At 30.9% G+C, this 11141-nt stretch overlaps 1 protein-coding gene across 3 annotated transcripts; it reads right to left on the reverse strand.

Moving 5' to 3' along the window:
- Positions 1 to 370: 370 nt before the first annotated feature.
- On the reverse strand, positions 371 to 6837 carry LOC121220195 (protein trichome birefringence-like 5). 3 transcript variants are annotated; one of them, XM_041099481.1, is made up of 6 exons: positions 6603 to 6837; positions 5897 to 6352; positions 3468 to 3660; positions 2845 to 3014; positions 2149 to 2307; positions 371 to 1549 (listed from the first exon to the last, which is right to left on the reverse strand). In XM_041099481.1, exons 1-6 carry the CDS (start codon positions 6752 to 6754, stop codon positions 1207 to 1209), a joined length of 1473 nt encoding a protein of 490 aa, XP_040955415.1. In that variant the 5' UTR covers positions 6755 to 6837; the 3' UTR covers positions 371 to 1206. The 3 variants fall into 3 exon arrangements, with proteins under 3 accessions (XP_040955415.1, XP_040955414.1, XP_040955416.1); XM_041099480.1 differs by having other exon boundaries at positions 5897 to 6345; positions 6596 to 6837; XM_041099482.1 differs by having other exon boundaries at positions 2845 to 3011; positions 5897 to 6769.
- Positions 6838 to 11141: the final 4304 nt, after the last annotated feature.

Here is an 11141-nt window from a genome sequence, read left to right on the forward strand (position 1 = left end):
ATAAATGATAAAAATCATATTTTGAGCACACTTATATTTCGATTCAACCGTATAATTAAAATTTAAAAATGAGAAAATATTTGATGCATCATTAGTATATGAATTTCATGAATAATAACATAATACATAATTACTGAATAAAATAAAATAAAAATAGCAAGGACTTGAAAATAAACACTAATGACTTTATTTAAACATGTTTGCATTTTACATAATAATTAATTAAAATAAATATTAAAAACTTAAAACTTTAAACCCAACCGTGCATCAAATAAGAGATCTAATAATATCATTCACCACAAAAACTATTAAATTACCAAGTGTTAAATAACTATAAAATTACTTAAACAAATTGTCGGCAGATAATGAATGATGTGAAATGTGCTTTCCATTCAAAGATAAGGTTTGATTGTTACAACTAAAAGATGGTACATGGAATTGGCTACAACTATTTGAATTTTGAACAGAAATTTGGCAAGTGTTCATATTACTCTTGTGGTTTTGTACCTGGCTAATTATGTGTGTTTGACAATCATGCATGGATTTTTCTTCACTCAACCACTTCCTATGGAAAACATGAGTAACTCGTTTGAAATTCGGGTAACTACCTCTATTCCCGGGTTATCGAACTGGACAAAGTTTCCATATTACCATCAGTTCCATTTACGGAAATGGGTATTGTATATTTATTCATTGTCCTTCCTAGACTGGTGCCAAGTTTATCCTGTTGTAAACAGTGATAGAACATGAACGGTAAAAGTATCATGAAAACTCTTGTAGTAGTAAGTGAATTGCACTTTACCTCCTCTACTCCAAAAATAGACAAATGTGTCCTTGTATCAAAAAGTAAATTGATCATTTTGTTAAAAATTCTATCCATTTTTACTATTAAAAACTAGTCCATGTATATCAGCATGAGGTATACATAGCATGCCATGTATAGCTGTCTAATTACTCCATCAATCACGCCAGCTTTTAACAGTAGAAATGATGAAATTTTTAACAAAAAAGACCAATATGTTCTTTGATCTAATGTACAAGGACAAATTAACCCATTTTTTTTAGTAAAGGGAGCAAAATACAATTTTACTCTTCGCAGGGGCTTCCATGATATTTTTACCAACATGAACTGATTACTGTGTTACAACAATTACTTAATTGTCTCGTTTTTGCTTAATAAAAAAGCTCCAATCTAGATGTTGGAAGTTAATTTTTACCTCTTGAAAATTGTTCGTTGAAAAACAGATTGGCATAGATTAGCTCATTCCAGGTATCGGGAACTCCGGGAAGACACCAATGGCTGCAATCTTGATGCCTTGAAGAAACTTTTTTCCCTTCTGTTAATCCCTTGCGGTAGATTGACGGATGGCCATCCTTTCGAGAGTTAGTCAATCTTGTTATGTTTAAAAGTGCCACGGGCAACTTCATTTCCCGAATCACTTCTTCCACTATTTTCATTTTCGGAGGATAGGTTTCGAGAAAGGCACCTCTCTTCAAAATTGGTTCGGTTTCCCCATGACAAGTTCCCCCTGAGTTCCAATCTCCACCTCTATTTCAAGGATCAGAAATTAATTAGCCAACACAAGTTAATCCGATATACATATGTGTATATACAATACACTCATGCGGTGCATGTTTTATATAAAATTGCATGTTAAATGCTTCTTTGAATACAAAGCTTTTCTATCAAATGGTAAACAAGATACTTACGGATTTTCATTTCAATAATGAATAGCATTAATCTCATTTCCCTATATGGATTTTCTTAAAAGGGAAAGGGGGTGTTTCGCAATGGAATCAAGCTTAAGAAAATCGGGCCGAGGGTCAAACCCTGGTTTACAGTCTAGGTAATCTAAATATAGTTAATAACTAATAAAAACATGCATTTAGCTTAATGGTACAATATTCAATATAAAACTAAGAGGTTAATTGTTCAAATCTCATCAACCACGATCAAAATTACGGATTTTTAAAATATATAAATGGTTTTTATCTAATGGTTTGCCTGTTAAACCAGTTCTCTACCAGTTTTAGATACTATACTGGGTTAGACAGTCAGTTCCTAGTTTAACCGGTCTAGCTTTTTAATCACTAAAGGGAATGAGATCGAAGCTAGTCTAATGGTAATAAAGTGTGTTTCGGTTATACCTGAAATGAGCAGAAGAGTATCCACGAAAGAAGACCAATTGTTTTGTGGGTTTAATATTGTCATCGATCCATTTTGCCCAGGTCTTCAAAGCTCTTTGATAAGCTTCCATAGCATCAAATTTCGGATAAACATAATCACCTTCTTTGTAGTAATTTCTCCTGTATCAACTAATCATATTTGTCATTTCTCCATAAGGCTTTGCTTGATAGAATAGATATGTTGGTAACAAAGATGGAAAAGTGAAAAGAAAAAATAAATTTCTTTCCACACATTGTTCGCTATGATTGAAAAATGAAACAAAAGAAGATAAAAGCATACTGAGCTAAGATGGAAAAACAAGAATGAAGGATTATCATGAAAATATACAGGGCTTGAGACACTCTCATTTTCATCCATCTTTTCTTTTCCGATTTTAAGTGATTTAATTTTGTTAATAGTAACAGAAAATGAGAATTTTTCCTATTTTTTCCCTCTTACTTTTCTCTTCTACCAAACACACCCAAATTTCATTTTCTTTCAACTTTTACATTCTCTTTTATCCATCTCTCCCACTTTTTCACTTACCAAGTACAACAGCACGCCCTAAAAGTAACTTTTCTTTTAATTTTTCGACTTATGATATTGCAACTCTTAATCAATGTAGCATAAAAATAAAACATGTATGAAGTATAATTGTAGTGAGATTTGTAACGTACCCTCGGGCAGTCTTTCCATGAACCCACCAATGGGCGGTATTGAAAATGAGAATATCAGCTCGCTTCCATTTACGAGATGACTTATCAATTAAATCTAATGATAGAGTGCGAGAACCTTGTCGTACAAGAAAATGAGACCTTACAAATTCCACTGTACAGTTATAGTCCTGCTAAAAAATCGAAGTTTAGATTGTTTTGAAATCACAAACCGCTGTTTTTCATAAAATCCTTTTTCTGGTTTCAATTGTTTGTAAAAGTTTTTTTTTTCCCATTAGCAGTTCACAAGTGAAATTAGTTTATTTTTCAAAATAAAAAACAAAATAATGTATACATGGTCGCAATATGCTATTGGAATAAAATTGTATACTCTCAACTCAAAAGATTAAGTGCTTGATGAAGTTAAAAGGTTCGTTGAAAAAGATGCTTTAGAAAACACTTGTCCAATTAATGAAACATGAAGAAACCTAATGAAAGATACGAGAGATTATGGACAATTTTGAGGACTCCTATAGAAAAATGTGGTCTTTAAAAGAACGTATAAAGGAAAGTATAAAGGAAAAATGTAGCCATTAAAAGAATGCATTCAACTGAGTAATGAAGAAATATAGCAAGCATCTTGTTACCTTGATTTTGAATAAAAAGTACCCTCTTCCTTTTGATACTTTGTTGCCATTGACCTCGTACATTTTGCTCTTATCGGTAAGGCCTTTGTAGAGGAGGCATAACATTGACTCAAACTGATTGCGGTTCATTGAGTCTCCAACCAGCATCAGTCTTTTACCTCTTAGTCTCTCCAAGAAGTCCGTAGCATTAAACCTGAGTTCAATTGGTAAATTAAAAAAAATAACTTGCAATCAGCAAGTAAATGTGAGGAAAAACAAGGTTAAATAGAAAGAAACCACAGCTAAGCAGGCATTAATTAGCAATAGAGTTAATTGAAAGGGCTGCCTTGTCAAAACAGAACAGAAATTCAGTGCAATAGGATATCATCAATTTGCAGTATTTATAGCTTCAAAGATGAACTAAAAGTTTTTAAAGTACTAAAGATGAAGGTATTAATCGTATTCTTAGGTTCTTGTATGAACGATTAGAGTGTGCTTTAACTTAAGCAAGGATAGCAAGTCGAGGTTAATATTACAAAAATGCATGAAATGAGAAAATATAAACCTCTTCTTTAGGTCCAAAATTCAATAACTCACCCTCAGTCACTTCTAATCCAAGTTATTAGCATATTTAGAGCTTTGAAATACTCAAATTCTCATCTACTCTACAATCCAGAAATATGCATTTGCATGCACTAAGCATCTTTCCCCATTTGATGCCAACACAAAATAAACGAAACAGGCTGAAAGGAAAGAATTTCCTCCTGTTTATCTATGCAAGTGATTTCCCCTTTGTTTTCCTGCGACTGCCCAAATCTCTAGAGCCCAAAATTATCAAAGTCTAGCCTTTTTCTACTCTTACACAATATCTGTAGCTTTGGGGGAATTTTAAATGCACGGGTTGGGGAGCAAGCTGCCAGGAATACCGCTCTTCTCCACACTCTTAGATCAATATAGCTGGCTACATTGCTTTCTCCTAAAACTTCCTAAAGTCAAAATTACATTTTGTTCTTAAGTGGAGTAGCAAGGAAATGCCCCTTGATAAGTTACAGCGACTTGAGAAGGGGTCTATAATAAGAGTATCTAACCAACATGGGCATTTCATGTTTTTCGGAAATCCTTTTACGTGAATCTTGAGTATCCAAGTCTCATACTTATTTGCAGTTATAATGCCAAAGAAGTATCAGCCTCGGCAGGTATATTAGGACAAAGCAAACAGTTCATGTAGCATAATGTTCTAATCTAGCATTAGTGATAGCTAGAGTAACTCATCCTTGAAGTATTATTATCACCGAACTGGTACAAAAGAGAGTATTTCCACCTATATTGTTGCGACGTAGGGATTTAAATAGCGGTCCGTTACCGAAATAGCGGCCGTTATATAGCGGTAGCGGCACCGTCCGAAACCGCTACTGCCGAAACCCGCTATACCCGCAATACACAATAAGTAATGTAAAATTCACGACCGCGATACCTGCAATGACCGCAATAGCATCCGTTATGTCCGCAACCGCGATAAACGCAATGCGACCGAAAACGCGACCGCGACCGCAATTTAAATCCCTGGACTTGCGACTAACAAAGTAATAGAAACATTTTACAAGTCTAAAAGCACCAAAGATGTACTTGACAAAATACACTAGTTATAACAATAGTCCATAAGTTTTACATAAAAATGTAAAAATAACCTAGGAAGTTTAATACAAAATACATAATAATATAAAGTATTATGCGACCGGAAAAGGTAAAAACTTGCTAAGAATTTGAAAACGAAAGAAGATAAGAGATTCACCATAGAAAAAGTAAACAAAATTTGACTAACAAATATGATAGCTTTTAACCCTACAAAAAGAATTCAGGCTAACCCCATTACAAGCCAGTATTGACCTACGATAACTCTAATACTCGGATAACTCATTTATGCATACAACTGACTGTAGAACTTTAAAAGGGAATTCTACAAAACATTCAACTTGAGCCACAGAAATTAGGGATTAACTAAAATCATTGACAAACAATACACTTAGGCCTCCACATGTGTGGCCTTAGAGAAAAGTTTTCCTAAGATATAACTAAATATACTAAAAATTTCATCCCAATTTTTAATAAGACAAATTTGCAATGACATTAGATCAGAAGATTAGGTAAATAAAGTCATTAATTTAGCAAGAGTATTTTGCTATTAGTTCATTTGATTCATACAACCATTCTTAAGATGAGGCATTCAATAGATTTGGGGTTCAGATACCAATATTTGCAGACCCTTCCCTGATTCCCAAGGCAACTTGTACTACTTGAAAATATCACATAGCACATTTGAAGACCACAAAAAGCAATGAACCATTTTCACTAAATGCATCTACACTAAAATAAATTGTTTGTATAATGTAAAGAGAAATTGCTTTTGATACACAGTAAAATTATATAATTTTAAGGAAATGAACACATACCTTGGAAGATCACAGCCATCAGGCTTCCACCGCCATCTCAAATAATCATAATCTTTCCTTCCATTGCCATGACAGTCAAAAGCCTCGTCAACGTAAGGGCAAGAACCCGGTTTGTAAATTGGGTACTCTTCGTCTCTCACCCAAGTCCCAGTGTAAAGATCACAGGTTTTCCTCTTCTTCACTTCACCCTTGCGAACAACTCCGTTATTTGGCGGCGGTGGGTTCCGTTTCTCTGGAGCAGCTCCATTACCAGCAGGTGGGTTCTGCCTCTTTGGGGCAGAGAACGGATCGTCCACGCCTGTGGCATTTGAAGAAGAGTCAAGCTTAACAGTTTGAGAAATTGAAGGGATGGGGTCTTGGTGGGTTGATAAGTTCAGTGGCTCTGAGCCAGCCGGTCGCGGCAGAGATGGCGGTGGTGGGTCGGGAAAAGGGGGAACTAAAGAGTGAATGTGAGATGTGGTGAGCGAAAAAGATTCCTGGTAAACGGAAATGGAGGGCTCAAGCGTGCGTTTACTGAAAAGAACAATGCTGAAGAAGAACAATGCAATGAAGACAACTGTGGTTAATGCAAAACGGGTTTTTCGCGAAATGGAAGGAGAATCGTCCATTTGGATTTGGATTTGGTTAAGGGAGATTGCATCGGATCTTTTTGTTTCCTTTACTATTGGCAAAAACACATCTCCAGACTAAAGAGTGAATGTGAGATGTGGTGAGCGAAAAAGATTCCTGGTAAACGGAAATGGAGGGCTCAAGCGTGCGTTTACTGAAAAGAACAATGCTGAAGAAGAACAATGCAATGAAGACAACTGTGGCTAATGCAAAACGGGTTTTTCGCGAAATGGAAGGAGAATCGTCCATTTGGATTTGGATTTGGTTAAGGGAGATTGCATCGGATCTTTTTGTTTCCTTTACTATTGGCAAAAACACATCTCCAGTCCCTCTTAATTTCGATAATGAGTATATTGATCCCTCACAGAAAAATCGAAACAATTTAATCTCTTTCAATTTCAAAAGTGAGCAATTAAGTATAATTAGTCTCAACATTAATGTTGTTTGTCAATTGTATACAATTTTGGTTGCTATAATAACCTTAACTTTTAAATTTTAGACATTTGGTCAATATGGTCTCGATTTAACACATTTAGCCTAAAATATTTGTATAAATGTTGAGGTTAAATTTATTGATTTTTTAAAATTAAGACTAAATTGACAAAATATGTAAATATTAAGGGCTAAATTTTTTTATATCAATCAAAATTATGTACAATTGATGAAAAATATTAACACCGTGATTAATTGTTTTAAGTTGCTTGCTTTCAAAATTGAAAAGATTAAGTTTCTCCCATTTTTTGAGAGGAATCAATTTGCTCAATTGTGAAACTAAGAGGTACTGGGAATGTCTTTTTACGTTTACCTTTTGAAATGTATAAACAGAAACTTGTAGCAGGCGGCTGCAATTCGACTATTTTTAATTTTTAGGGTAAACTACTTAGTTGGTCACCAGCTTTTAGGGTTATTTCATTTTGATCATTAAAAAAATCTTATAATTTTGTCACTCAATTTTTAGGACATTTTCATTCTGGCCACCCAAAAAATTTCTTAACGGTGGCTAATTGTACAAGTGAAATCAATTAAAAAATAATGCACTAAAAAAATATTCCAATTACCGAGAATTCAAAAATTTTTTTCTTCAATGTTGAAATTTTAAATTTCAAAACATTAAAATCAATTAAATAAATTATTTAATTTATTATTGTAATAAAGGAATTCATAAATTTAATTTCATTCTAAATTTTAAAAATTTATTTATATTTCTAGATTATTCTTTACGAACTTAACTTAAATAAATCATGTTTAATAATTGGCTACAAAACAAAATTAAATTTGTCATATAATCTTGAATCTTCCATGCTAAGCTGGAAAGAAATGAAAAAAATCCTTACAATTAATTAAATTAAATTAAATTATTTTTTTCATTTTAGTAAATAAGCGATTAAAAGTGGTAGGTTTTGTTAGACATGGAAAATAAAATTAATTAATTGTAAAAAAAAAATTCTTTATTTTTAGCTTAGCATGAAAGACTCGAGATCATATAATCAAAAGAAATTTGGACTTTGTAGACTGTTATTAAAGATAGTTATTTGAGTTTATTATAATTTGGAAACCTAAAATGAAATTGTAAATTCTAGAATGAAATTAAATTAATTAATTTTAATATTATAATAACAAATTTCTTAATACTATCAAGGGATGATAAATTTTCAATAATTTAATTAATTAATTTTGATATTTAAATTTTTAAATTTAAAAGAGAAAATAGAACTTCCGGTAAAATGGTAAACCAGTACGATTTGACAATTTTTAATGCATTATTTTAGTTTTAGTTGTTTTTTTTCACTTTAATTCTAAATGTCCTTTTTACCCCAACTAATACTTAAAAAAAAATAAAATTGGTGATCAATATGAAAGTGACCTAGAAGCTAAATGACTAAAATGAAATTATAAACATGATGTGGCGAGTATTAGAGATTTAATGCTCGAGTAACTAAAATGAAAGTGCCTTAAAAGTTGAGTGACAAAATTGTAATGACCAAAATGAAAGCACCTTAAAAATTGGGTAGTTTACCATAATTTTTTTATATATAGATACGAAAATAGATTTTGGTGTATATTAAAAGGCATAATAATGAATTTATCCCTCAACATTTACGTAATTTATCAATTTGGCCCTTGTTATTTTTTTGGCTAAATTTGGTCTTTGACCTTTAAAAAAGAGCCAATTCACTTTTTTTAAAACAGAAATGATGATTAAAACATTAAATTTTTAACAACATTAGCATGGAAAATTATGTGACAATTCACATGTATTTCATATGACAGTATTTGTCTTATATGTCACTTTAACTATTAATCTAAAAGTTATAAATATATTTTAAATTAAAAATATCGAACTTTTCATAAAAATTCAAAAATTTAACATAAAGTACATGTGAATTGTCATGCGAGTTGCCATGTTTGGAGCTTTAATATTTTAGTCCATATTTTTATTAAAAACAATTTAATTTTTTTTAGGTTGACGGTTAAATTTAGCTAAAATAATAATAAAGACCAAATCGAAAAAAATGAAAAAAATTAAGAACTAAATTTATGTCATTTTAAAAAAGAAAAACACCTATAACTATAATATAATCTTAGTATTATCCAAGTAACTATAAAGCATATCCAAGCCATTACCATGTACACACAAACGAAAAAAAAAAAGATTCGAATTAAAACACGAATATAACCCATTATTCAACTTATTTGACGGGATGGTTAATAGATTATTTATGGTTAAACTCTTCACAATTTATTAATGGGTATAACTCATTTGGTGTGAATAGTTTATCAGTCTAGGCGTGGATGTTCTTGTTTGGACATCTTATTTGGGTTACCGGATTTATGTTCTTAATTTATTGGCCGGATATTGACAAGAATTGATTGAAACTTTAGCATAGGCTCATGAACGCACGCCTTTAGCTAATTTGATTCGATGGAGAGATAAATTAGTGGCAATAGAAATGCATAATAAGATTGGAGACTACACAAGTGTAATTGCATATCATAAAACTCAAATCTGAATACTTAAGATTCAAAGTCTTAACATTTGTCAACAATACCAAAACTTCGTTAACATAATAAAACATATTTTAAATTAGAATTATGCAACTGACATTAGAGATATAGTTTGTTAAATATAAAAGTTTAATGATATAATTTGATAAAATTAAAGATAGTGATTTATAAAGAAGTTGAAATTAAATTCACTGATCTAGAATATAAATTAAATTATATCACACTCATGATGTGGGTGAAAAATAATTATTTTATGTAAACCACGAGATGGAGTAGTAAAAAACTTGTATATAAATTTTATATAAATTTTACTAAACATGTATTTGATCGATGAAAGTACAATAGAGATCATTGTACCCGGAGTTTGATTGTATTTTGCCTCATCTACTAAAAATGGGCAAATTAGTCCATACATGTTAGATCAAAGAGTAAATCAACCACTCTATTAAAAAATCTATTCACTTCTACTGTTAAAAACTGGTCATTGTATGTCAGCGTGTCATGTGTTGTTGATTATTTTGTTAGCCATGTCAATTTTTTGTAGGAAATGAACAAAAATTTAAAAAAGATGACAAGTTTACTTTTTGATTTAATATACATGGGCTAATTTATCATTTTTTTAATAGATGGGGTAAAATACGATCTGAAACCTAAGGATCTCCATGGTTTTTTAACGTATTTCAAATGCAAATATCTTTTTTTTCATATTTTATGAGAAAATTTTAAAGAAATGACATTAGTATTTTAATAATTTTAAAACTCATTTAAATAATGTTTTGAAAATTACTATAAAAAATACAAAAACTATAGTATTTCAACTTCAATTTTTTTTGGTATTTTTTATATAAAAATATAAAAGAATAAAAACATCATTAAAATGATACAAAATTTTAAAATAATGATATTTTAGTCATTGACCAACTGAATTGGTCCAATTGCATCCACGACACCAACTTAATCAAGTGATTAATATATAGTAAGTACAAATATTAAAAATACATTAAAAAATAACAAATAAATTGTTAAAATTATATAACTACTATTAAACTAGATTGGATTGGTCGATTAAATCAAGAACCGATTAGAGCACTGATTTGGAGAGAGGGAATACACTAATTGACTCGCAAACCATTCAAAACCTATTAAACCAAGTTAAAAAAACTAGTTGAACCTATTTTCTTTATGTTTATTTTTTTAATTTTATGAATTCTTAATAATATATTTAATTAAATTGAACGAATGTGATTTGATTGGTTCAATCATCTATCATGTTCTAAAAACCTTGATTTTGATATTAAATATTTAAACTAAAAGTTTAGATAAATGGCATTCATTCATTTTTTATTTAAATTTATTTTTTACTATTAACTAAAAAATTATAAAAAAGTACAAAAGTCATTGGCATAAAGCAGGGTATTGTTTCTGGTATAATTAAAAACGAAAGATTTAGCTAATTGAATCTTAACTCGATTGGTATGCGCATTGTTACCAATGTAATAGTACGTGGGTTTGAGTACACTAAATCGCATTGTCCTCATATGAAAGGTTAGAGATGGGCTATGGGTAGTTCTAAGTATTATGTCAAAAATAACTGATATGATCATAACTTATAAACGGATTACAAAAGAAA

Source organism: Gossypium hirsutum, chromosome D08 (assembly GCF_007990345.1).
Source record: "Gossypium hirsutum isolate 1008001.06 chromosome D08, Gossypium_hirsutum_v2.1, whole genome shotgun sequence".
NCBI classification, from domain to species: domain Eukaryota; kingdom Viridiplantae; phylum Streptophyta; class Magnoliopsida; order Malvales; family Malvaceae; genus Gossypium; species Gossypium hirsutum.

Coding starts and splice junctions, on each gene's coding strand:
- LOC121220195 (XM_041099481.1), bottom strand. CDS start 6,754: ATGGACGATTCTCCTTCCATTTCGCGAAAAACCCGTTTTGCATTAGCC. Junction 3,661..5,896: donor GATGGCTGTGATCTTCCAAG/GTATGTGTTCAT, acceptor AATTGAACTCAG/GTTTAATGCTACGGACTTCT. Junction 1,550..2,148: donor TACTCTTCTGCTCATTTCAG/GTATAACCGAAA, acceptor TCCTTGAAATAG/AGGTGGAGATTGGAACTCAG.